We start from the raw sequence: 27,639 nt of genomic DNA on the forward strand, positions 1-27,639 counted from the left end.
TTACAGACATTATATTAGGCTATAGTATTAGAGCCCATAGGCTACATTATTTAGATTATGGAGTGTAACCTACAGTCGAAAAGAACGTGGGGAAATCGAATAAACAGTGACGCATATGCCGCTGATTGGTTAACACAAGGTTATTCATTCAAATTAATATCAACAGCGTTACATGTATCTACTTAATCAAAGGAATACCAGCGCGTAAAGAGTTATCAACAGTAGGCGGGTATGGCAGGAGACAACGCTGAAATTATTGCCTAGAAACCAATAACGTAAAGCGATGGGGGCGGTCGTAAACGGTAATCGTTGGTGTTGAAAAAGTCGGAGTACAATCCGTTGTGGTGGCAAAGAGCAGTAAGCCTTTCTGTCGGGATCAGACAACCTACATATTCCCGAAGGTGCTTCGCGAATCGGGTAGTGTAAAGCCATAGGCTACTGATGCAGGGCATCGCACATGATCGCACGAAAAAGGGACTATTACATGCAGTCGGAAAGATCCGGACGACGAAGAGTTAAGATCCAACATCAGACTGTTTATTACTATGGCTAGGTGGCTAGCTAGTTTCTAGACGATCTCGTAATGGAAAGACCACGCAAGTGTTCTTAATAAGGATGCATCATGTGCGTGGAATTTACATCTCATCGCATTGATCTCACAGTGGCAGCAACAAAGTAACTGTTCATCGTCTGGTTGACAGCTGCAACTTCGAAGAATGATACAAACTAAACGCTAAGAGGAACACTTCTTAAAGACACAGGGGGGAGAAAGTCTTACAGGTTCGTGTGCCGTTTTCTGATGTTGATGATTACAATTCCCATTTATGCTGAACTAGACTAACTATGGTGCAACCGTATGTTTAATAACACAAGATCTTAGTTTACAGCTTTGAAGACGTTGAACTCGAGCATTAACCTAGATATCTCACCTATCCAGGATAATGCCGAGGAAGTGGGATGGCGTAATATGCCAAGTGCCAACAAAAAGGCTTTATTCATCGGTTTCTAGTTGTCGGTGCTTCGTGGAAACTGGGTTACATGCACCCATCGAAACGTTAAAGTACAGCTCAGTAGATTGACTACTTTTTACGAGTTTGGATGTCTGCTAGATCATATGATTTACCAGAACCTTGTCGACTATGCAGCTTCAACTTCATAACCGACGAGCTTTCTGTCTTTAAGAACGCTGCAGAGTGCAATGAATGCGCCCCTGTACATTGTGACATTGATTGATTGAACGTTTGACAGTCCAGACGGCTACCACACTCATCTCAAACCAATTCTAAGGATAACGTTGCATCAGTGGCGAGAGCTTGCTTGGTGCCTGATGCATAACAGGTCGTGCGCAGAACTTGCAAAGCATTGGGTTTCATATTTCTTGGCACAATTTCCAGACACTAGAAACAACGTAACAAGATTCTTATGAACTGACCTCGAATTCAATCATGAATCTACCCTGTGTGTTTCTCTCCGTGCAGGAGACAAGAGCAGTTTGTTATTGATTTTATATTGTGTTTGTGCTGTGAAACTTTTACAGTTTCTTTTCCTCTGAGACAGACCTACTCTGTTGTTTTCAGGGTTGCGATATCTGCCGCTATGATTTTGAAAACTAAACTGGGGTATGATTCATTATGCTGAGTTTGTAAAACTGTGTGCCTTATGTGCTTTGAGCGTTCGTCACTTTGACTATGTGCGCGTATTACCAGGCGACACATTAGCAGTATGCTTTACACCTGGGTCTCCTTATCAATAAGTCTGAATTGCAGTAGCTGGAAGGGGCATTGTATGGTTAAGTGTGTTGTACATCACTTTAGATCAGTGGAATCAGCGGTTCAGCCCGAAACTGAATTTGTCTGGGTCAGGCTTGAGTATTGGAGAGCATTACTGTAATGACATCATGACGTTGCATTTTGCCACAGTGTGGTGAAAGATTGTAGAAAATATTACTTTTTGTGTTCACAGGCTTGATTTGTAGTGGCCTAGGGGCAGTCTTACTGTCTGTCAGTGCAACAGTTCCAAACAAGGCACACATTGTGGTCAGTCTATTTGATGCCATTGTTCTCCACAGTATGCTCAAAGGACCTCTGTCTTCATCAGGAAAGTATATGAATCTACTACTGGAGTGAAATATGCAGGGTCGGAAGGACAGAGAAGCGTATAGACCAATAATTGTGAAATACATGAAGGTAAATTTAGCATCTGTGATTTTGACTGTACATACGCCTCAAAACAGAACCCCCTCTGTATGGAGGATGTGTGAAATGAAGAGCCGCTTAATACACATATGGGTTGCTGCATAATGTTAAGTAAAAAGGAATACCGGTACGCATATCAGTTTGAAGGACTTTTTTTGTCTTTAATGTTTTATAAAGATAGTTGAGTCCAGTTTTTATTGGATGAGTGCATGCCCCTGGCATTTACCTCATCCCTTCTTGTTATTTCCCTGCCTGGACAGAGATGATGACATGTGGATGTGGATTCATGTTTTTGTGATCAAACATTATTGACTCCTCACAATCAATAACCTTAATAACTGCAGTCGTTCATTCTCACCATTACCACACAATGAGCCCAAGTGTGGTTGATGTCGGAGCAGAAACTGTGTTGTGAACTGTTTGAATTGACCACACTATATTCTGGCCATCGCTTGCTGTATATCATCACAGAGACTTGAATATACTTGCACAATCAATTTTGAAGTTGCTGTCTTCCCGTGTTCTCTTTCGGACTAGTTCTTCGTGGCAGCGTGTTACCGTGGTACCTCCACAACCTATTTCTCCTCCTGGCCTTGCCCTCATTCTGTGGAGATGAGAACTGTAACCCTGTAGGCACTGTGAGCTTTGGCATGCGTTCAGATTTCACTTTTATCTGCGCCAGATTACCTTAAGATGAAACACAAACACAGACTTATGGTCAGAATCTTTCCTTTGTTCAGAGGGATTGCACAAGCTGTCAGGAGTGGAACTTCTCTGAAAAGAAAGAGAGAAACAATCAAAAACTTGTCTTTAAACTTCACTCACTAGCCAGGAGTGAGCTATTGAACATTTGCTTTGGGATTTTCTACTTGTGTGTATCTCAATAGCCTGACTGGCTGCATGTCTCTTCAACTCAAATGTTGCCCCAGTGTTTTTTTTCTACTGTATTTTAGTAATCCCTAGCCAAACCCGTAGCTCTCCTCACTGATTTCATCATTCATCTGTGCGTGATTGCGCATCCCTTTGATACTCCAGCTTGCTCCCCAACGTGGTCTTAAACCGCCTTTTTGAAGGGTTTGTGCGGTTTCAAGGAAGAGGGAAAATAGAAAAAAGGCTGATCCAAAAAAAGGGCTCTCAGTCCCCGGCTTGTGGCGTGTGTCTGAACGTCAGTGTTTTTTGGGCAGTCTGTCAGTGAAACGGTGCCTCTTCTTGGATGACGCTTCTTGAAACGCTCCCAAGCTCTGGGCATGGTTGGGGCTGCCCGCCCGCCCCCCTGCCCGCCTGCCTGCCTGCCCGCCCTAGCTGCTTGAACTTTGGGAGGAGTCGCCACGAGGGTGAAACGCTCTTGTAATCCAAAACACACGTCCGTGGCCGGGACATTGTGGTTTTGAGTAAAGCAGCTGTTTTTTTTTCTCCTTTGCAAAGGGGGTGGAGGGACCATTCATTTAATCTAAACACACCAGGCAAGGAACACGTGCATCTATATGAATGTTTCTACGGAGCCCGTTTTATCCTGTCTGTAATGTTTATGCCTTAGTTTGGCAGCCCAAGCAGTTGTGTTTGTTGTCACAAACAAATTCCTCTGGATCCACAGCCCTGTCTTTTCACTCACTCGTGCTTTTGGGAGCATTGGCCTCTGGCTGTTCCAGACTTGTGTGATCCCTCTAAAGGTCAAGAGGAGGGGGATCAAGTCGATTCCTGCTCGGCTTAAACACATTTGGTGTTTTGAGCATGCTGAGTTTATCCACAGCCCCACCACTCAAAAGCGGGGTTGTTTTTCTTGTTCCGTGCTGTTTTTGTGTATTGGTCATTTTGCCTGGGAGCTTTTTCATTGCTCTTTTTGGCTCCCTGTGTATTGGAAATTTACAAAGCCAAATTGTACTATTCTTGTGTGTGCGCATTTGCACGTGTGTGTGTGCGCGCATCCATGCGTGTGCGCCAATGCTCGTGATTGGTCTTGTCTTTGCTTGTCTGTTTTAATGTCGCAGGTTGTTTCGCGGCTAAAGCTGAATCGAGCATCTTTCCAGACAGCACAGCACTCACCTTTTTGCTACCTTTGAACCAGATACGTCAGCCCTCTGTTTTGCAAACGAATATGTCTGACGTACACTAATGACACTTGAGCAGAGATCATATTGTTCCTGTCTTTCTAAGATCTGCTATTGTTCACTCAACAATATACAGTTTCTTTGTGTGAGTAATAAAAAGAGCGCCAGCTCCGAGTCTTATCAGGTTCAGTTTCCGAAGCTCCGCTCCTAGGTGTGCGCTGCTTATGAATAGACCTTAAGTTAGTCTTTTCAAAAATGTAATAAACTTCCACGTGTTGGGACCACCACCCCGCTGCCTTGTTGATTGCTTTTCTGTGGTCCATTTGAAGGATTGGAGGAAATTCGGCCCATTGTTCACGTCCCGTGCTCGCACAATTGGGAATTCTTCGAACTAACATTAACTCGCCAGCTGCAGGACTTCACACAATTAATTTGTCCCTGTTCAATTCACTGAGGTTTTTTCAAATGAGGAACCACTGTGGGTAGTTGTCCTTATACAGCTTAAATGAATTCCCTCGCCTAGTCCAGGGAGGGAGGCGACCATGAGAAATATGCCTCGCTATAATTTAGTAAGCTGCTAATATTTAATGAAAAGTGCTGAACTAATGAATGAAGAAATGTCTAGAGGGTGAAACTTTTCAATATCCTTTGAGTGGAGGTAATATGAATGCGCTATTGGATGGCTAGGTGGTAGAGGTTCGGTTGCTTGTGTCTCCTTTTTAGTCCGTTTACCTCTTGCCGTTCCCTTAGGTGTCATTTTGGGTCGGGCATAGGTCAGTCAGTTTAGGTACAGCCAGAAATCGAACGGGTCAGACAAGCTTGTTTGCTGCTAACTGGAGTCTTTTGAAAAGCAGCTGTGGTGAAATGGGCATGTTGTAACGAGTTTAAACTGAAAATGGGCTTTCAGCCCACAAAGGGATGCTGAGCACGGCCACTTGGGTAGTGACACAGGAAATTGACACGGGACTGTGGAAAGAGAGGAGCATTTGTCCTGAAACTTTTCGTGAACTTCGTGTTTGATTCCGACTTGCTTTCTTTTCATCCACCTTCCTCCGCTCTCTTCCTCTCCTGCTTCCTGAGGTCAGGCTGTGTCTGTCTATCTCCTCTCCTCTCCTTCTTTCTGTCTTTCTCTATTATCTACTGTACTCCCCTTCCCTGTCTCTTTATTCTCCTCCTCTGCGCTCTCCCTCTCCGCCCTGCACTCTGTCATGCTCCATCTCTCTCTGGCAGCTATCTCACTATCATTGTACCATTTTTCTTGCGCGTGTGCCGCATCGCTCTTTTGAGCGTGCATCTCCGATTCCCTACATGAACTACAGACAGTTTGACGTGCAGCGCTTTATCAGGAGTGTATTCTCCCCAGACGCACGTACACACACTCAGTTACCACTACATCAGTGACAAGTAGTGCTCTCTTTTTTTCAAAGAGTTGACTTCAAAGGTAGATTAGAATGTACCAGGGCAATTCTGATCAAAGGTTAAACAGCTGCTTCGCAACCTCCCCCCCCCCCCCCCCCCCCAAAAGCACAGAGCTGTGTGTGTGTGTGTGTGTGTGTGTGTGTGTAAAGAAAACAGAAGATGGTTTCCAGAGAAGAGCTTCTCCACCACGTCGGCAACACGTCTGCTTTCCTCCGCCATGAGCGCAGTGTTCTAATGGATGTTCCCCAGTGCTGCACATCGCTAGTGGCATGTTTGATTGATGGCAGCGGCGCAAGATGGACATTCCACTCAGCGACAAATTATTATTTTTTTTTTTCTCTCTCTCATTCACATTGTTTAATTTATTATCACTTTTTGTTATCGGGGGAAAGATAAGAAGTTATTTCCCAGAGAGAGACACAGCCAGAGAGATAGAGAGAAAGAGAGAGAGAGAGAGACAGAGACAGAGAGAGAGAGAGAGACGGAGCGAGTAGGAGAACAAATCAGCCTTTCGTTGTTTTACTGTTTTGGCAGGAATCCATCTCGTTTCTGCTGAAAAAGTAATGAATTCTCTCAAATGACCGGAGCAATTCCAATTTGTGGGACGATTTGAAATGCCACAAAAAGCAGTCTTTGTTTTATGGATGTGTGTACTTTGGCACATAAGTTTCTCAGTTCAGGCAGGGAAATGGAAAGTGATCTTTTTCATGGAGAATTGTAATGTTCATATTCCTTGTTTCTGGTAGATACTGATCATAGTTCTTTTTTAATTTCTTTCCCGTCTGTCTCTCTCTGTCTGTCTGTCTGTCTGTCTGTCTGTCTGTCTGTCTGTCTGTCTCTCAGCAGAGACCGAGAGCATGTCCAGGAGGGCCCTCCAGTCCCTAACACAGGGGGACCTCTCTGCCCATCTCCCCTGGCTGCAGCTCTAAGGAGACCATGAGTGGGCGCCGGGAAGCGTCGGAGTGCGAGTGAGGCCCCTCGCACTGCCCCCCTCTCTCTCCCCTCTCCACCCCTCGCGTCCTCCATCCCATTGTTCCCCCTCTTCTCCCCCATCCTCACCACCACCACCCACCACCACTTCCCGACCCCCCGTGACCCCCCTCGACCATGCTGCGCTTCCTCCCTCTCAAGCTGGGCCGCGTGTACCGCTGTGCGAAGCTGCTTCTGGTGCTGGGGCTGTCCGTGGTCGTGCTGATGAACACGCACAGCCTGTTCGCCTCCTTCCAGAAGAACGAGCTCACCGACCGCCGCTTCATCAACCTCAATAAGTGCCCAGCCTGCTTCGGCACCAGCTGGTGCCGCAAGTTCATGAACGGACAGGTGTCCTTCGAGGCGTGGGGGCGGCTGCGCTTCCTCGACGTCTTCAACGTCAAGAACGTGTTCTTCGCGCAGTACGGTGAACCGCGCGAGGGCACGAGGCGCATCGTCCTCAAGCGCCTCGGCTCCAGCCAGGAGCTGGCCGACATCGACCAGAAGATCTGCAAGCGGGCCACGGGGCGCCCGCGCTGCGACCTCATCCAGGCGATGTACAAGACCGAATTCGCCCGACTCAACGGCGACGTGCGCCTCCTCACACCGGAGGTGGTGGAGGGCTGGTCCGACCTGGTCCACTGCCCCTCCCAGAGACTGCTCGACCGCGTCGTGAGGCGCTACGCTGAGACCAAGGACTCTGGAAGCTTCCTCCTGAAGAACCTGAAGGACACTGAGCGCATGCAGCTGCTGATGACGCTGGCGTTCAACCCGGAGCCTCTGGTGCTGCAGGTATGTTTGCTCGTCTCCTCCTGTTCCCTTGACTACAAGTGCACCGTCTGTGATCTTTTGCCTGTGGTAATACAACCTGATCAAAATGCTTCGCTTCAGTTGCCCTTGATGTTTCCTGCCAGTAGAATAAAAAAATTGTCAGTTTAGGTGGTCTGCTGAGTGGTCTAGGGAAAAGAAAGACTGCTCTAAAATGACTGGCCTTAAGACTGTAGAAGTGTTGTTATTACATGGAGGATATTTTTCCTCTCCTTTAGCTCAATGTGTTTTGGTAACAGCCACAAGGCTCAAGCTTAAAGTGGTCTTTTGTTCCTTTTGTGTAGTCATCTTGCTTGGGAAGGCTTTTCTTAGGGCTGTCGTGTTTAAGTGAAAGCATTTGCCCGATAGTTTTGTGTTTTCTGGCGTTTTGAATTATTCAGGCCTTAAAGCTGTAGAGGTCTCAGCGGTCAGATGGTGACTCTCCTGGCAGTTTCTTCTAATTACAAAGACCATTGTGACCACAAAGACCCATGTGTCCCTTATTGTGGCTCATGTCAGCATGATCATTTAACGGGAGAAACTTTATGGATGGTGTTTGGTATCAGATCACCAAAGGGCGCCAAACTCATACGCTATATACGCAACATTCTTCAACATCTGGTTCAGTAGTCATACAACACGGTGTGCCATCATCTATCATTGAAGGAAATCCATCCCACTGAAATGGATGTAAAGGCTATCAAAGGGCACCATGCCTTTCCTAGAGTGATTTACAATTGACCAATCAATTCCAATTTCATTGAGCATTGACTGGTCCTACGTGGAGGCCTGGGACAACAAAGGAACAGGTGTGTGAGGGCACTCGATATCTGAGCTGACCTCCAGTCTTTCAGTGGAGGACCTGAAACCCCCTAGGCATTTGGGCAGACAAAAGCGGGTACAGCCCTTCGGTGATGCCAATCTATAAAAGTTGATTAGCCTTTGTGTGTGGGGTCTTCCTCAATCTTTCGCGCTCTCATTTTCTCTCTTCTTCCTCACCCTTCTCCTACAGACGAGTGTGGATGACACCATTAATCAGTGTACTTGTGTTTGATCAGGGTGGTGCTTATGGACTACGTCCTGTCCTCAATGCTGCCGCATGTTGTGATACAATACACTCACTCACACGCACACACACACAAGGCAACAACACAGTTTTATCTGCCTTTGCGTGTCGACCAACTCTCATGAATACTTGATTTGATGTTGAACTTCTGAACCCTTACTGGGGTCCGGGGAAATCCTCACTTGCCGGGCTCCTCTGAAAAGAACATAAGACCAAGGGGCTTGTGGGTAACGCAGTACTCTGGGAATAGCACCTAAGGGGGTGTGAGAGTGCCTTTGGCTGTAACAAGCCTGGAGTCTAGGAATGAAAGAAGAAGAATTTAGAACAGAATGCCATAGAGGAGTGTGGGAAGTGAGGATGAGGGTGAAGTGGTTGTGGGGAGAGGGGCGAGTCTCCAGCGAGGCCATAAAGAATTAATGGTTGCTGCACAGACAGCCATACAAAGATGGTGATGTTCCACAGAGCCCAGTTTCATAACTTCCCTGTCAGACACATTTTTCTTACAGGTCCTCTCTGGGAGTCTGTTTTCCCCGGACGGTGCAACCTCATTCCCAGTGCCAAAGCTGAAAGACTGCACTGGGAAAAATGGCTGAAGTGTCCCCACATTCATGTTCTTTTTTCTTCTTTCTTTCTTTCTTTCTTCTGCAGTTGTAAACATGATGACATATCAGTGTTTTTGTACAAGTGGAAGTGGTTTTACTGTTTATACATCTCTGGGTGCAGGAACAGGGCCGACTGTCTCTAATTCATGCATCTAATTCTCTCGGATGAGCTTGAGCTGTCCCTATTTTCAGCTTTGAAGCCTCTGGCAATGCTCATCTCACAAGCTCGTTTTTCCTTGTGTGAGAGAGAAAAACGGACCTTCTTTGTTGTGGGAACACAATCCTCCGTGTTGTTTTAGCGTTGTCCAACAACATGGCTTCTGTTGCTCTTCAGTGGGAGAAGACACATATTCACTGTCACAGGGAACTTTATTCCTGACAGTTTGCGTTGAGAGCGCAGTGCGGCTCGTTTGCCAACTGCTGACCCGAGCGAAACATGCTTGTTATTATTTTCACGTCAATCCCCCCGGTTCTCACCACATCCCCTCTTCTCACCACCACATGTAATAATCTTTTATTGAGTTGCTCCTATTGATTTTCCTCAGGAAAGGGAGGAAAAACAATCCCAACAGTTTCCAAGATACTCGCTAACTTCCCAGTTCACCTCGTTGCTCTCTTAGTGCTCAAACTTGCTGGGGGGGGGGGAGCGGCGCGCGGCGCGAGTGAGCTCCCGCTTTGCCTAATCCTCACAGGCACGTAAGTTTCCTGTTCAACGGGGTGTGTGTGCCATGGGGATATTCAGGTCAGCTCTGTTGAGACGTGGCCTCTCCCACCCTTCCTCAGCAGTTAGCATGTGACTGGGCAGGCGGCTGGTAGCTGCAGCAGCAGAGTTAGCATTAGCGTTAGCGGCGTCTGAGAGAGAATGTGGGCTTCTCTGTTCGCTGAGCCTGACAAACAGGACCCGACAGGCGTGCGGGGCAAAGCCAGTCAAGGGTGTGCTTATCTGCCCCAGACTCCAAACTGCGCCTGTTAAGACAGCTCCCCCCCCACCCCAACACATACACAAACACACATACACAACCCCCCCTTGCAACCTGAAGTTATGCTTCATGCTTCGAAAGCCTTCCTCATGATCAGTCAGCTTAGCCAGCTGAAGGGGCAGGTGTTAGGCAAGCTTTTTTCTTTTCTTTTCGTTTTCTTTTCTTTTCCCTCCCTCACCCAAACTAAGAAAGCTCCTGTCCATCACACACTTTGAGAGTCAACTCACACCCAAGTCTGCCGCAGAGGTGGCATCTGAGCAAACACGCCGCAGAGAAATGGCCAGAATTCGTGTTCGCGTTTTTGAAACGGCTAACGAATATCATGTTTAAAATAATCTCATTTAGAGAACGCGCTGCATTAAACCGCCTAAATCCTGCGCGTCTCGACTCACAGGGAATGTTGCGCAGAGGCTAAGCTCCACTTTCAGTCTGGGTGTTGTCACACTTGGCGAGATCCGTTTCCTTGGTTGGTTGATGCACACTTTTGGAGAGGTGGGCGGGTTGTGTGTATGTGTGTGTGGTTGGAGGGGGTTGGGGGGGCGGGGGCGGTGGGGGTACTGGAAATGGTCGTTTCAAACTCGCTCGTCTGTAATTAGCTGCTTTGTGTCGGCCTGTGGCGACTAGGCTCCCACACATGATGGGGGGGTTTGTGTCCAATGCTTAACCTAGCTTTAGCCTTCAACTCTCAATGCCTGTCATTATGGAGGCGAGGCCTTTGTTTGCGGACTGAATCCTGTTAGCATAAGACAGGCAAAATGATCGGGGACCAGTCATCTTTGGCCGACCTCTCCCAGATGATAGCTTGTGGAGAGAGCTTGTGTGTGTGTGTGTGTGTGTGTGTGTGTGTGTGTGTGTGTGTGTGTGGCCACGTCTGGTGGATGATTCTCCCATTTGCGTTTGCTGTGAATGGGCTTGGCCGCTTAGAAAGCCTAATCCGCTCCGTACACATGGACACATTCAGACACACACACACACACACACACATACGCTAGCACGTACACACACACACTCACTCACACTCACACACACACACACACACACACACACGGCAGCTGTGTTTGGTTAAGTAAATGCCCGTGGCTGTTCCCCAACTCCTCTGCTCACCAATGCTTGCCTCCTGTGCTCAGCTCCCACCAGGCCACACACACATACACCCCCCCCCTCCCCCCCCCCACACACACACACACACACAGACTCACAGTAAGAGAGGGACAGTCACACTCCCTACCTCACACACTGAGAATTTATTTTTAAATCCCCAGTCCAGTGCAGTTTCAGTCATTTTCAGTCTCATTCACAAAGTCATAACATCAAACCAATGTATTTCCTGTCAAATGCTCCCTTTACTTGTTTTCCCTTAATGATTCCATTCCCTCTTTTGGCCTTGAGAGACGTGCTACTTCCTTTCAGTTTGATTTTAAGCATTCAGCCAGAGGTTCTCAGCTTTCATGACTGGAACCAAACTTAAAGGTTAGAGTTTGCAATTCTGATTAATGGTTGTTGATATTTTAGCTCAACAGCCAATTAAATTACACCCTACCTTCTGTGCTCCTGAAGCAATGTGTTGATTGGCTGGAATTGTTTATGACTCAGTCCGAGCCACTATGTTTCCAGTTTACAAAGCCAGGATCGTGTACGAACACCAGAGTTTTCTTAAGTGCACACACTGATGGACAGCGAGAGGACCGTGAGGAGCAATTAGCTGACTTTGACAAACAGCGTATTGGATTAGAATCACAAACTGCACCTTCAAACTTCTCTCCATCCCTGCGGTGGTCGTCATCAACAATGCCACCTACACTGTTGATGTGATATTGGCGTCAAGTGACTGATGAACTTTGACCTCTAGGGACGTCGGAAAGGGCACACTGATGTGAGTGGGCATACTGGTGCACCCTGGGCTTGGAGGAGCTCACCTGTAAACATGGCGGCCGGTGCCAGCTTCTCTGCAGCTCTGTTTATTAGTATGTCACACTGACAGAAAAAGAGAACTGCTCCCTCACCCATCTACAGACTCACTTCCGACATTTACCTCAGGGTGCACACATGCGTCATCAGTCTCTTTCTGTTTTCAGCCTTCCTTCCGCCCTCCGCCCCCACCCCCTCCCACCACACAAAGTGTGTGTGTGTGTGTGTGTGTGTGTGTGTGTGTGTGTGTGTGTGTGTGTGTGTGTTGGAGGAGGAGATGTCTTTAGAAGAGACGCAGCCTTCCAGGGTGCCAAATTAGTGAGCCTCCCTATTGTGACGAAGGGCTTTCTGTGGACCGGCCGGGCTTTTAAACTTTAATGGCCAGCGAAATACCCTACGCGGGTCGAGGTGCCCCGTCCCCCCTCCTCCTCCTCCTCCTCCTCCTCCCCACACAGCCAAGGTCATTGGCAGACGAAGGAGGAAAAGGCCCATTAGTTTTGGTCTTATAAAAACTGGAGTGATATAGACCAGACATCTCAAACCTCTTCCACGTTCCCAGGTTTACTTTGGACCATAGGGTTGGGTGGATTCAAGCGATCTGTAGCCTACATTATTTTTAGAGGACCCTTTAATTGGCTTGCTGGACTGTGTAATGTGTGTTTCACAGTCACTGCTTTATTTTTTTATTTTTTTCCCCCCTGCATCCTTTCTCTCATTTCCTCTTTTTTTCATGCTTCACGTCATTGCCCACAACACTACTTTTGCCATTTCATCTCTCTCTTCTATCACTCTCTTTCTGTCTCCCTCTGTCTCTCTCTCTCCGCTGGTCTCGCTCTCTTTCTCTCTCTCTCCCTCTCTCTCTCCCTCTCTCACCCTGTGCAGTGGCAACCTTGTGTCAGGTTTTGTATGCGCTCCTCAGATCCTCCGATGCTAAGTGCTTGTCCAGACGCGTTTTGTTGTCGACCGGAGGGACGGACTGGGGGGGAGAAAATGCTGAGAATTTCACCACACCCTGCCAAGGCTCTTTAAAGTGCTGGGGTTTTGCGGGGGTGGGGCGGGGCTGGGTAAAACGCTGGCTGTACACATGAAACAGACCCCTGGCTAGCTGCTAATTGCCATTGTCCAGAACGATTCCCACTGAGACGTTTATTTATTTATTTTAAGTATCATGTGGTTTGCTTTACTTCTGTTTCTGATCTTTGCACACACACACACACACACACACACACACACACACACACACACACACACACACACACACACACACACACACACACATACCACACACACACACACACACACACACACACATACACTTCCCCATACTGTAGTGCATGCAGGCATCATAGGAGTGACACGCCCCACTGCACACTGCCACAGAGCACACAGATGCCCATTTTAAACTGGACCGACTATGCACAGGGATCAAATCATCCACATTTGGCACCTGTATGGATCCCGCCAGCCAGGTCACACTGAAGTCATTGGGCATAAACACACACACACACACGCACACATGCGCATGCCCAGTCTCTCCCGTGGGTGGCTCTTTTGGAAGGGTAGACCGTGGTGAGCAGATGTCAGGTCGCAGGTGCACACTCCTGCAGATTTCACTGCACTTGTTTCATCCTTGCCTCTGGAGGCAAGCCATTTGTCTCTGTGTGTGTGTGTGTGTGTGTGTGTGTGTGTGTGTGTGTGTGTGTGTGTGTGTCTCTGCGTGTGGTGGTGGTGGTGGGGGGTTGGGGTGTGTTCAATTTCAGCAGGCCCCTCTGCGTTTCTCCCTGTCAGACTGCACGAGGCCGCCGGATGATTCTTATTCAATTAGAGCGGGAAAATGCTTGGGTTTTGTCTGCAGGAACTCAGACTCATTTGTCTTTGTCCAGTGGCTGTCAATCAGCCCTCTGCATTTGTGTGTCTGTCTGTGATAGAGACACTTCAAGCCCCTTGTTCAGTACATGCTTGTCCATTTATGCATGATAGTCCTGGCAGTGAAGGACGTGTGAATACCTCGTTATGCATGCTGTCCTCCTCCTTAAACTCTTCACTCACATGTGCAGCTATTGAGGGTGGAAAGAGAGAATCACTGTCGCTGAAAAAAAAAAAAAAAAGGTGACGGAGGGACCATGGAAATGTTCCGTGATTGCTTCCTCTGACACCCACGGTAATGTTCCTGCTGAGGTTCTGTGTCCTCAGCACTTTCTCAATGCCATGTTTTCAAGGAGAGGCCGACAGTGTGGGGGAAATCTGCTAACAGTGGCCGCCTCTCCCTCTCCCTTCATTTTCAGCACTGCCCGGATCAAGTGAAGTGTTAAAAAAAAGTCAGTCTTGCCTCTTTTCTTTTTTTTTTAAACAGCCCTACCCTTTAAATAAAGTGCAGTGGATGTTATATGAGACTCAGGTTTCCAATTTATTTGGCCACTTCAACGCCTCATCGCCAGCGTTAATGACTTCTGCCGAGTCGGGTTTTTAAAGCGTGCCCAGGGAGGGGGACCAGCTTCGCATGGCGGACCGTTTATTTGATGCCGGTGGAGAGCTCCTGTTCTCATTTTTTTTTTACTCTGCAAAGTTTCCACCACTCAACCCCACTTGACGTAAATAAATAGGATTATTAATTTGAGAAGGAGTCTCTCACCATGGACACATCAGGTCGGAGATGAACCTTCATAAAGACCGTTATGTGGCCTGTGTTGGCCTGCACAGTGTGCCTGAGACGTCCAGTCAATTTTGAAGACGCACCGATTTTCACAAAAATGAAAAGAACATATCAGTTTCATCTCACTCCGCTTACCATAATGTTATGGCTGGTTAAATGTGGCAAAGTGTCATGCCCTAGGCTGTTTTGTCATCAGGAATTAGCCGCTTAGCTTGCCGCGGTAGATGCGTACGGTGCTTATGTTAGCTGCTGTTGGCGCGTGTTGGCTTGCGCCAGGGCCTGCAGATATGCTGAGCGAGTTGGACGGGCCTGTCCACCACGGTGGGCCTTAGCGGAAGCATGAAGGCATCTTTATGAGCGCAAGCGATGCTGACAGCGTCAGAGATTGGCCCGGGGGCTTACCCTGCTTGCTTGCTAGTTTCTCGCCTATCAGACAGGCAGCTGCCCGACCTCTCTTCCTGTCTTTCGCTCTCCCACCCTCTCTGTCTCTCCTTCTCTCTTCTATATTTGTCTCTGCAATACAGCGAAGACCCCCCCACCCCCCGCGCGTCGCAGAGGATCTGCTAGCCCCTAATGGGATTCGCTTTAATCCTACGGTGCTGGGCTTGTTTGGCTGAATCTGGCTGGGCTGGAGCCAACAGGAGAAGGTGCTGGCCTAATCTCCCATGGCCAAGTGCTGTTGAGAGCCGGGGACTTGTTGGGAGTGAGCGCTGGTTTTTGAAGCTCGATAGCACAACCTTTCATTAATCAAACTCCCTTTCCTTTTACAGCTCTCACAGTCTCTCCGTCTCCTTGTCAGTTATCGACGAGGCTTTGCTCACTTCATCCTGTTAGGCAGCTCCATAGCTTCACATTGTTTGGCGATATTATTTTAATTAGCCGTTGAATGTGTTTATTCAGCCAAAGTCTGAGCGTCCTCTCAGGATATCTATTTATGAGCATGAACGTCAGTTTATTTCAGATAGTAGTCAGCCCTAGGGGCGTGGGAGTGAGTTAGTGTGTGAGAGAGAGAGAGAGAGAGAGAGAGAGAGAGAGAGAGAGAGAGAGAGAGAGAGAGCACAAGTGAAAATGACTTGTCATGTTTAAGGCTGACACCAGTTTTTGCACTGTGAGGTGAGGCCTTATCACATTTATATATTATTGTTCTTGTTACTGTAAACCTACCTTCGAACCCTCATATCAACCCTGGTCAGTCATAGTTTGAGAGAATAACAGAATGAAAGAGAGGGAGAGAGAAAGAAAGAAAGAAAGAAACAAAGAGAAAGAAAGGCATATACAGACAAAGAAAGTGATAGAGAAGCAGATGGAAGCAGAGCAAGGAGGTGCAGAAGCGGGGCAACATGAACAACATGCCCCAAACCACAAGTGTGACGTATGGGCAGCTGGTGTTAAATGACAGACATTTCATTTCACTTTGGAATTAATTTATGTAGCTGTTCATTTATTTATTTTCCAGCCTCTTTTCCTGAATGGATCTTCCATTTTCCACTGAATCCTCCCCTCACCCTTAATTATTCATGCGTAGCACCATTAATTGTTAATCACAGCCTTGTACGTGTGATTGGGTGGGGCTGGGAATGCTGCTGGATTTGGTGGCTTGATAGGCGCTGTGAAGAGAAACATTCACACCTTATATCCACCTCTCTCTCTCTCTGTCTGTCTGTTTCTTTCTCTCTTCTCTCTCTCTCTCTCTCTTTCACACAGTCATTTTCACTTTTGCACGCACGCACACACGCACGCACGCAGGGTGAGACATGGCTCTTGGTTCTATCCGTGTCAGTGACCTTGGTTAAGGAGGCAGGCTGAGAGATGTGCTGTCTGGTGAGCAGCAGACGGCTGAGGGTGAGAGACGAAGTGGCTGTGCCTGATATGGGTATGGGGTTGTGGAGTTGGGATGACGCAGCAGCTGAGATGCCCTGATGCCACACAGCGTCCCAAACACAAACAAATGGCCCTGGCCCGACCCCTGCGTCTGAGAGCCTCGGCACCCAGCCTCCTTTTGAAGTGGAGGAGAGGGGAGCCGTAATGAGAGGTTGTCTCTCAAACCCCTCTCCCTAAATACCACACACACACACACACACACACACACACCAGAGACTGCCTCCCCTCAGGATTAGCTGAATTGGAGTCTACAGCTGCTTCTTTTTCCTTTCATTTCGGGTCCCCTTCTGTTTCTCTGTGTGTGTTTGTGTGTGTGTGTGTGTGTGTGTGTGTGTGTCTGTTTGTGTGCCATTTGCTAAGGGGGGGTGGTGGATTTGATTTTATGGCTTTTCCACACACTTTTTGCGCTCGCTATTTCTGCCAGTACCTCTGGTCCTTTCTGGCATGTTTGTGTATACAGATGGACTTGATATTGAGGCTTCTTCCCCTTGCTACTTCATACAGCCACCATTTGCATCAATAACTCCAGAACCTTGAGGTATATCTGTGTGTGTGTGTGCGCGTATGTACATGTGCGTGTGTCTATAAATGCCTGTGATACCAGAGGGCCATTAAGCGCCACCGCGAGCTGTCGCTGTGTTCTCTCCACGCGGGCAAGACACAGCTGCGTGGCCTCGTGCTGATAATCACTTACAGTGAGGCGGCCGCTGCTCGCATCATTAGGCTTTAACGCCACATTTTAAGGGGTGCGAGTGTTCCTGAGGTGTGGCTCCTCACTTCATCACAGTCCCGCTCGAGCCAGGCTCCCCTCCTCATCCAGACGCTACAGCCACCAGAGACGACCGCTGGCCTCTCTCCTTAGGGTCTGTGTCTGCAGGGCTAACGTGTAGGGCATGAAGGGTTGGGAATGCACAAGGAGGGCAGTTAAAGGTCTACTTAATAAGGTGGTGGTGGGGGGGGGGGGCAGGTACCTGAGCTGTTTGCATTGGCAACACTATAGGTGAGAGTGCGCAGTGTGTTTGGTCTTGCAGTTGGGTGTGTGTGAGGTGAGCTCCATGTATCAGATGCTATCTCGCTCCCATTCGCTTGACTTGCATTTCTCTTTTTCCCTTCTCTCCTTCTATCACTTTCCTTTTCTTACTTGTATCAGTGTTTTTGTGTGTACTTGTTTTTAAGCTGATGATATCTCCTCAGCCACCCTCTTCAGCTAACATACATCTCTATCTCTCTCTCCCATGCAGAGCTTCCCATCAGATGAGGGCTGGCCATTTGCCAAGTACCTGGGCGCATGCGGGCGGATGGTGGCGGTGAACTACGTGGGTGAGGAGCTGTGGAGTTTCTACAACGCGGCATGGGAGACGCGCGTGGACTTGGCGCGGCAGCTGATGGACATCGCCGAGCAGCTCACCAACAACGACTTTGACTTCGCCCTCTACCTGCTGGACGTCAGCTTTGACAACTTTGCCGTGGGGCCGCGCGACGGCAAGGTCATCGTGGTGGACGCCGAGAACGTGCTGGTGGCCGACAAGCGGTTCATCAGACAGAGTAAGTCACGACCCAACTCGCCCTCTCCCTGTCTTCTGTCTTTTTATTTAACTTTATTTTATTTCTATAGATATTTCTTTCTCGTTATCTTTATTTTAGTCCCCAATCTGTACACTATGTTTGCTCCATGGCTGTGCTAAGGTGTGTTGCCTTTGACCAGCTAGACCAGCTTTTTGTAGGTTAGACAGGTGTGCTTTCACGAACACTCCATGCTCCATGGTCACCTGTGGGGCCAGCTATATAAAGTCCTGAAGCAGTATTAATGGAGGACGTTTCGGGCGTGGTTCAGTCAGATTCCATCCATTTTCTGGGTGTTGGATTTTTTTTTGTGTTGTGCACGTTTTGTCTTGTTTGTTACTGGGATTTTGCCCAGTTGTTGAATGTCCCGGGAGCTGGGAGGCTTGAGCTCCATGTTTGGGCTATTTCTCTCCGGAGGAGACACCGCTTTGATTGGCCCAGGGCCCTGAAGGTAGGCTGGTGTTCCTTTGGTCTTTCATCCACATAGTTTCGAGTAACACGCCTATCACACAGATTTAGGTTAGGGGCTTTGGTTTGGGTAACTCCGAAAACCTTAGACTTTGTTTATGAGCTTCGTTGCCAATCAGAGTTCAATTAGTCTATTCCTCTTATCCTTGTCTTTATTCTCCCCTCTTGAATATTTTGGGGATTTATAGAATTGTTATATAGCATGTTTTAAGTTCTTTGTGGGACCTCCTATGCTCATTTTCAATGTTTATAATGTTATGTATGGGTTCTACTAGAATAGATTCATGTGCCTCAATGATCCAAAAACACATTATTTTTCTCACACTGAAAATTTCTATTCACCCTCCGCCTGAAATGCCTTGTCAGAGCTCCTATCATTAAGACCCCCCTCCTCCCTATGAGCCCAGTGTGCTCTGATTGGTCAGCTCTGCAGACAATAACATTGCCATTGGGCAATAAAGATTGTGTTAGGAGATTGCGTCATCATGTAACAGCATGTAACAGCAGAAAAGGCTGGAATTCCAATGAGGCAGTTCAGGCAGCTGTTTCTTCCTCTGCCGTGTACTACGTGTACTGGGCTTTTGTAACTCTGCAGACCGTTTACATGCACAATAAGCTGCATAGCACACGAAAGGAAAGGGGGAAAACCGACACAGCGTGACTTAGAGAAGAATAAGATCTGTAGCATGAAGTTAGACATTTTTGAATTCAAAACGGTAGAAGAATATCAAAAGGGGAGTGGAACAAAATTCAGAGAAAATGTCACATAGACATGTCCTCAAAGAAAATGAGATGAGACACAAACTCACCTCACTGTTCCTTTTCTCACCTTTCTTTAATTTTTTTTGTGCAAGTTATATAGAAATGTGTGTAGTTACTTAATTGAGTTGGTTTTTGCCTTTGCCTTGGCTCCTCAATCAATTTCTTTGTTTGTTCTTAACTTTCTACACCCTCTTACTTTACCCTGGTATTATGATTACAATTAGGATTGAACAAAGTGGTTTACTATCAAAACTACTATAAATGGGGTGAGACGAACAAAATCCAAAGCAAACATATCATAGGCATTCCCCCGAAGAAAAACTAAATGAGAGTAGAACCCAATGAAAACAGCAATCAAGTGCAACACCAGATCAAGGACAAGTATTTAAGAGGTTTACAAGTGTAGGTAATCTCTCTGATGCGCCTCCAGCCACACCTCTCCTCCTCTGTGCTTCTTCATCTCTGTCTTCTCCCTCCGTCATTAGTCCTTCAAGCCAGACTGTGGGAGGTCGAGGCCTTTTTTTTTTGGTTGGGTTTGACGCATATTGTGACATCAACAGATTGTGTCGTTTGCACATTTAAGACCTCCAAAGGACTAGATTAGGATTTGGGGATTAGTTTTGCTTGTATTTGTGTCTCCAAAAAAAAGAGACATGCAAAAGCTGTTGTTTACTAGATCTTGAGCAAGGCAAGGAGGATTGTTTGTGTGTGTGTTTGTGTGTGTGTGTGTGTGTGTGTGTGTGTGTGTGTGTGTGTGTGTGTGTGTGTGTGTGTGTGTGTGTGTGTGTGTGTGTGTGTGTGTGTGTGTGTGTGTGTGTGTGTGTGTGTGTGTGTGTGTGTGTGTTTGTGTGTGGTGTGTTTCTTTTGTGAATTGGGATGTTTGTACAACTTTTCCTGTCTCCCTAAACAATGTTCCTTTCACTTCCGGACAACGTTGCTGTCAAAGTGATGCCTCCCAGGTCCCCCAGTCAACCGAGCTAACAGCGACTTTGTCCTTTAGACTCAGCACTCGCCGCTGTCATAGCCACCGCTCAACTCGGGCAAAGCCCTCCAATAAATAACGTGTGTCGCAACTAAGAAGGAGTTGTCATGGCGATGGGTCCGGGCAGCCACTGTGACTGACCCTGCCCTGCGCGGGATCTCAGCCCCCCTCGGGTCTCTGTCGTCACTGACAGTGGCGTGGCGCCTGGTCAAAGCCCAGGCTGAGTCGAGGCTTCACAGTGGACTTCAGAGTGACATCCACCTTCCTGAATGGAGGCTTGTCACCGAGCCAAAAGGCACACAGAGCCTAGCTGTCACACCAGCCTGCTTGAAGACAGAGCGAGCGGCTCCAAGGTCAAGCCTCTTCCTCGTACCCAGGGATGAGTCCCTCTCTCTCTCTTTCCATCATCTCTCTTTTTCAGTCTCTCCCGCTCTCACTCAATCCCTCTCTCTCTCTCTCTCTCTCTCTCTCTCTCTCTCTCTCTCTCTCTCTCGCTCTCTCATTCTCTCTCTCTTTCTTTCTCTCTCTTTCTTTCTTTCTCTGCCAGTGCACTGAACCACTGCTCACCATGTCTCCGCTCTGGAGAGGATTTAACATCAGCACACCGCCTGGGACAGAAGTTCTGATTAATGTGCAGGCTACGGCCGTGTCCTTCAAACACAATGTGAGAACAGAGAACGCCCCACGTGCCTGGTGGTTTAAATGGGTGTTTTGAGAAGGATCCGGAAGTGGAGGTGGCTCGCTAGGCTAAATCTACCAAATCACATTCATAACCACTCACATATTCAGAAACCCTCGAAGCGAATCTTGGCAACAAAACAAAAAGAAACCGAAAAAATAATCTAATTGCGCCCTCCATCTGTGGTACACCGACCTCGCATTGCTTATTCCAAAAGAAGCAGCCAGGCAAGTGTGCATTTTTAATTTAAGAGTCAAGACACACCCACTTCACACACCAACCTACACACACACACACACGCGCGCTCACATAAGCAGTCTAAATGAAACACTCCGTGTTTTCCTCTGCTTCAAATGCATCGGCTCACCTGACTGGAGTTGGGGGCAAGAGGGCAGGCGAGAGAATTCGGAGACCTTCAAAGAAGCACGCGTCAGAAATCTCTGCTTAACGGAGGCCGGCCTGGGGGCCTTTTTCATTTTCCTTTTTTCTTTTTTTTTTACGAGAGAAAGAGTGAGAGCAGGATGTTTGCCTAACCCAGCCAAGCAGGGTGAAGCGGCGGCGGCAGCGGCGGTTGAATTCTGCGCTCGAGGAAGGGTTCTGCTCGGCTGGCGCTGGGTAACACAAGCGTCTGCTGAGCCGGAGGCCAGTAAATATGAACAAGCCCTTAGACTGCTCAGCCATCTTATGGGTGGTCTGCTCTGACATGCAGCACACTGTGTGTGTGTGTGTGTGTGTGTGTGTGTGTGTGTGTGTGTTTGTCTGTCAGCCAATGGGAGTGTGTGAGCCTGTGTGTGTTTGCGTATATGTATGCAAGAGAGAGAGAGAGAGTGTGTGTGTGTGTGTGTGTGTGCGCGTGCCAAAAAGTGTATGTGAAAGAGAGAAAACGTGTGAGTGTGTATTTTGTGTGTTTCCCAGTAAACTGGGCCACAAGAAAATCAGGGTTAATGTTCTCCTCTCCTCTCCGAGCTGAGCTGAGCTGAGGTGTGGTGTGGTGTGTGCGCTGCTGTTTTGCATGGCAAAGGCCTGCATTTGCCTCTGAAATGCAAATCATCTGGCTTTACAGTGCTGTGATGCAGGTGCATGAAAATAGCTATATTATTTCCTTAGTTCTGATTGATTTTCAGATGTTTTTTTCTCACCATTATCTGCCAGACGTGTGTGTGTGTGTGTGTGTGTGTGTGTGGGTGTGTGTGGGTGTATGAGTGTTTGTGCAGCTGTGCCATGTTTAGGAAGCCTACTCCAGCCTACTCCAGCACACACACACACACACACACACACACACACACACACACACACACACACACACACACACACACACACACACACAGCAGGTCCCAGACTGGTGTGCAGCTGCTTTTGAAGCTCTGGTGCAGTAATTCACTTGTGCTCAGGGGACAGCAAGGTTGTCTATTTAGCTGGAGGGATTGGAGTTGTGTGTGTGTGTGTGTGTGTGTGTGTGTGTGTGTGTGTGTGTGTGTGTGTGTGTGTGTGTGTGTGTGTGTGTGTGTGTGTGTGTGTGTGTGTGTGTGTGAACATGCATCCTGTACCCTAGGAGCCTCATGTGCCCATGATGACTGGCATATCAACCTTTTCAGATTGTGCTGAATTGGGTTCAGTTTACCACACTGGTCTATTTGGCAACAGGGGCATTCCAGGTGTATCAGGTTTCGATATGGTGTGGTGGACCAGGCTAACATGAAAGCGCATTTTGCAGTGAGAGCCGTTTTCCCCAATGTAATTAGAGCGATTGACTGCACACACATAAAGGCATCATCTGAGGTAGAATTTGACTTTTAATAGAAAGCATTCTCATTCCATCAACGTACAAATCTATCCGTGATCCAGAACTGCGACTGACTAATATTGTGGCAGGGTGCCCTGGATCATCTCATGATTAATTTATCCGAAGGTGACAGGGTGCATCATGGGACACATTCATTTGATGTCAGATGTTTTTTAATTCATAATTTGTAAATCTATAATCCTCTGACGAAGGATTATTTCGTGAGATACTCTGACCCCACCCCATGTATAGCTACTGCCACACTCTGACTCACTGTTTACTTGTGTTATTAATGCCAGATGACAAATTGACAAATCTTTTTTTTTGTCTTGCCTTTACATCAGATAAGAGCACTTCCTTCTTGCTTTCGCCCGGAAATGTCCTCGTTGGTTGATTTGCTGCTTGCTTTGGCCATTTTGTTTCAATTTGAACACAGGCGTAGCTTGGCCTTTGTACAGGAGGCCCCAGCACTGTATGAGTCCTTAGCTGTCAGATGGCTGAAGAAAAGTTAGATTAAGCTGTTCAGGATGGAAGGGCGAAAGGAAACATATTCTGCTGTACTGCTCAGGGTAAAGCTCCACCTCTTGAATTCTACTTTCTCATTTCTTTCACTCATAGAATTGCCATTGTTAAAGGAGACATACCCCGTTTCCACAAGTTGACACGGTTCCTCGGGCTCTTAATGAAATGTCTGTGAAATGCTTTGGTCAACATACCACAAAGATAAGGATAATGTACCACAGCACCCTTTTCACCCCTGTCTAAACGGCTCTGTTCAGACAGGCTGGCTTGAGTGCCTGTTAATGACATGCTAATAATAAAGAACCACCCCCCACCCCCTTCCTGTACTGAACCACAGTGAAAAACTGTTTTGCTATACTGAACCACAGTGACAAACTGTTTTGGTCACTTCAGCTGCTTTTTTTAAGGCAGGGGTTTTCAACTGGTTTTGTCTCAGGGACCACCATTCTGACCAGAAAGTAATCCGCGGCCCACTGATGTGCCAGTGATTCCCAAAACATTTTACAGTCCCGTACCCTTCTTTTTCATGTTTGTAACCGCCGCCGCCACGCCCCCTCCTCCCGCACACATATTCTGCCTATAATACTTGTCAGTGTATTTTCGGACCCCTGGTTGAAAACCCCTGTTTTAAGGTCTTGGGTATGCTGTAAGCATAGACACTCTTAATCATGAACACATACGTAAATGGCCATCTAAGATTTATGACCCTTTCATTGTAGCATGAAAAGGTATCAATGGCAGGGCTAATGGCCTTTAACCATGTGTTTGCAGAAGGGGGCTTGGAAAACTCTCCCCATCCTAACAGTAAAATACTTTTCACAAGGGAATGTCTTTTTGGAGAAGACAACTATTTTACAGAAATATCCATGCTATTTACACTATATACACATGTAATGTACTCAAATTACACTCCTTAATGCTCCATTGCTGCAGCTATATGGCTGTTTGCTCTGAGGTGAGGTCTCTGATCATTCTACTAGTGACACACACGCTGACGTACATCCCCACACACTGCAAAGCGTGCCCGTCTGCCAAACTACAGATCAACGTAAAACATATTTTCTCCTAGCACATGCTGATGTCCCTAACCCCTACACCTATTCTCTCATTTTAATCTCACTTTATTTAAGAATGTTGTTAAGATAAGGTTCATCTTACAGACATTGAACTAACAAACTAATAGCGCTAACGGTATTGTGGATCCTGCCCCAATAACTAGAAAATGATTACCTCAGCTGTTAGAGTTAGCTAGTGCTAAACGGCTGAAGGTACACATAGCGTAGATAGAGCATAAAGCTGTAGGGGGCGGTATAATTGTAATGAGCACAGTTTGTGACTTTCAAGGCCGACCCAAATCTTAATGGCTTGCTGAATCGCATATCTTCTGACCTAGGCAGCTCAAAAGAAACTGACTGTTGTCTTATTTTGGGTTGGTAGGCACCCCAGATGACCAGACCCAAATGTACCACTGAAGGACTAAAAGTGCTTTAATGCAATGTGCATTATGTACTCTGTGTACCCGGGGTGTACCCTGGCTCAGTCAGTGTGATTGGCCTGGGCTGTTATAAATAACCTTGTGTTAAGATGCTGGGAAGAGTACAGCAGAGAAGTCCCTCTCCCTGTCAAATAGGAAAAGCATCCCCACAAACCCCAGTGGTAACGACCTCTGGGAATCCTCACTGTCTGTGTCGAGTGAAATTGAAACCTGTCTGAATGCCTCGATTCCTGTAGCTGTTTTTTGTTTTTCGCCCTCCATCCATCACTCATGCTTGTTTACTCACTCTCCTGACCGCAATGCTCTCCTTCTCCCCCCCCCCCCTTTCTCTCTCTCTTCTTGCAGATAAACCAGAGAACTATGACGTGATGTACGAGAGCAAATTCGAGGAGTGCGACAAGGAGGCCTGCCTCTCCTTCTCCAAGGATGCGCTGTGCCAGCGTGTCACTGCCGACCACAACTACTACGCCATCTGCCAGAACCTGTTGTCGCGCTACGCCACGTGGCGCGGCAGCACGGGGGGACTCCTGCACGACCCCCCGCCACAGGTGGCCGGACAGCTGGAGGTGCTCCTTGACGAGTGCGCCAACCCCAAAAAACGCTACGGTCGCTTCCAGGCAGCCAAGGAGCTGCGCGAGTACCTCACTCAACTTGTCGGTCCTAATAGGTAATGAACGGCCATGCTTTTAGCGTTAGCATCAGCAAGCTAGGCTAAGCTAAGCCTTCATCTTGTTTGTGGGCTGCACCCACACGCCGCCCTCCACGAGCCGACCTTCATGACCTCCTGTTCGACATCATTTCCTCTTTCTTCGCATGGCAGCATCATTTCGTTGTACATTTTTTTGTGAGTACTCATGAATTTTTTTTTGTTTTTTTTTTTTACTTCATTTGTTGGTGTTGCTGGAAACATCTGATGCAAAAAAAACTGTCAAGATGAACGGAAAGCCGGGATTGCACAGCCCTGTTTACGTCCAGTGCACCCATACCTGGTCTTACAATCACATTCCCTCCAGAGAAGATGCCGTCAAGGGACAGGGGGCGCCAGGTATTGGTCCCATGTGGTGTTGTGCCCCAGTTTTGTCTGGTCCTTCAAGGTGGACAAAGCAAGGACAAGGTAATCTGGGGGTTGGGTGAGACAGCCCTCCCTCTCCCACCCTCTGGATGGTAGATTACCCCAGCCGGCCCCCAGATACTCCCCAGCTCAGTCGGATTCCGTGTCCGATTTTCACTCTCATCAGACGGCGGTTGAAGCTGGTTCAGCCTCACGGTACGGGGCGAGACGTGTAGCGTATAGCGATTATTCCAGAACAGCATCGCCTGGGACTCCCCAACTGAACTCACTCAGCGAGGTGCCTCAGAGGTCACCTCACAGCGGGGCGCACGGCAAGAGGGGAGTGGGGGAACAAGTGTGTCTTCGTGAGTGAAAATCCACCCTTTACATCTGGGAAAACAAGTCTTAGTTTCTGTCACCGGTTCATGAAAAAACATTATTTGATGTTTTGTTTTGTTTTTTTCCAGCCCCCTTGTAATTTGGCAATCAGCGTTGTTTTTTTTTGGTTGTGGGGAAAGGCTGAGATGGTTATGAGAGACTTGTACATAGGGGGAAAAAAAAAGACGAAAAGGGACTACATAATGCAGACGTTTTGCATATACCAAAGAGTCAGGAAATATGGTACCACTCGGTCGTAACCTTAGAAGCAGTGCTGCCCCAACTCTCTGTTTCACCCCAGTTCAAACGGCTTCTTTCTGCAGAACTACGTGTGTGGAGCCTCATTTTGGACGGTTGTAACTTATTTCTTTATTTTAAATTGGGCTCAATCCAACACGACTCCAAACCATCCAGTGCTATCAAGTCACAGAGGTAATGAAGTCCATTCATTATCTGCTAATGATAATTAATGCCCCTTCTCTCCCTTCACGCATCTCAGATGCGGTAACGTTAAGTGACACTGAAAAGGGAATGTGTTTTTGTGTAAAGAAAAGAGAGTGTTCCAAAATAGGGTTCTCCAAACCTTGAATGTCTGTGCTACGTTTTAATTTCACAGCTCCCAAATTGAATTAATCAAACATTCATCAAATGTCCCCCCACACACTCGAGTTCCATTTGAAGTTTCAGCCATCAAGCTTTCAAGCTGCCAGACCTGAATTTCTTAATGATTTAGCACATTAGGGTTGGATTTTGCACTTCGTGAACCAATGAATTAATTCAAATTTATGTGTGTGTGTGTGCGTGCGTATGTGTGCGTGTGCGCGCGTGTGTGTGTACATTTTGGTAATGAGCTAAAAGGGGTTTCATACTTAAAGCAGTCAGAATCCTAAGTGAGCTGGTTGTGCTATGTAGAAAGGTGTTGACAGCGGAGCATGATGGAAGCCCCTAGATAGCCCGATAATCATTCACACCTCCACACACGGAAGCTTCAAAAATGAAACTTTTGTTCTCGGTTCACACAAATGAGCAAACTTTGTTTTTATTGCTTTTTCTGTCTTTTAACCGATTGCAGTGAGATCTCAGAACTCCTCTTGGGTTGGAAAAGCAATAAATGTAAGTTTGGTCGTTTCTCTCTCCCTCCCCCCCAATTCCACATTTTTTTCTGAGTTTTGAGTTGCCTGTTGTCAAAGTTCCCAACAGGATGGAGATCCTCAGCCGTCCTCTGGAGCGAATAGCTGGAGGTGGGGTGGGGTTGTGGGGGGGTTGTACGTGCGTGAACAACTGTCTGCTTTTGTACTGTACTTTTTTGTTTTTCATTTGAGTATTATATCAGCAGTGTCTGATTTTACTGTGCCTTTCATTCAAAAGTTGTCTATACAACTTTTTAGTGGGTTTAAATATTAAAATAAATGACTATATACACACTTA

At 47.3% G+C, this 27,639-nt stretch overlaps 1 protein-coding gene across 2 annotated transcripts; it reads left to right on the forward strand.

Annotated features, from left to right (window-relative positions):
• The first annotated feature begins 227 nt into the window (after positions 1-227).
• dipk2ab (divergent protein kinase domain 2Ab) lies at positions 228-27,639 on the forward strand. 2 transcript variants are annotated; one of them, XM_031583792.2, is made up of 4 exons: positions 228-780; positions 6,506-7,423; positions 17,770-18,073; positions 25,128-27,639. In XM_031583792.2, exons 2-4 carry the CDS (start codon positions 6,770-6,772, stop codon positions 25,451-25,453), a joined length of 1,284 nt encoding a protein of 427 aa, XP_031439652.1. In that variant the 5' UTR covers positions 228-780; positions 6,506-6,769; the 3' UTR covers positions 25,454-27,639. The 2 variants fall into 2 exon arrangements, with proteins under 2 accessions (XP_031439652.1, XP_012670696.1); XM_012815242.3 differs by having other exon boundaries at positions 6,509-7,423.

Source organism: Clupea harengus, chromosome 17, assembly GCF_900700415.2.
Source record: "Clupea harengus chromosome 17, Ch_v2.0.2, whole genome shotgun sequence".
Classification (NCBI taxonomy): domain Eukaryota; kingdom Metazoa; phylum Chordata; class Actinopteri; order Clupeiformes; family Clupeidae; genus Clupea; species Clupea harengus.

What these genes read in the sequence shown, in the direction of transcription:
- dipk2ab (XM_031583792.2), top strand. Translation starts at nt 6,770, where the DNA reads ATGCTGCGCTTCCTCCCTCTCAAGCTGGGCCGCGTGTACCGCTGTGCG. An exon ending in CGGAGCCTCTGGTGCTGCAG is followed by an intron (nt 7,424 to 17,769) that starts GTATGTTTGCTC and finishes TCTCCCATGCAG; the next exon opens with AGCTTCCCATCAGATGAGGG. An exon ending in CAAGCGGTTCATCAGACAGA is followed by an intron (nt 18,074 to 25,127) that starts GTAAGTCACGAC and finishes CTCTTCTTGCAG; the next exon opens with ATAAACCAGAGAACTATGAC.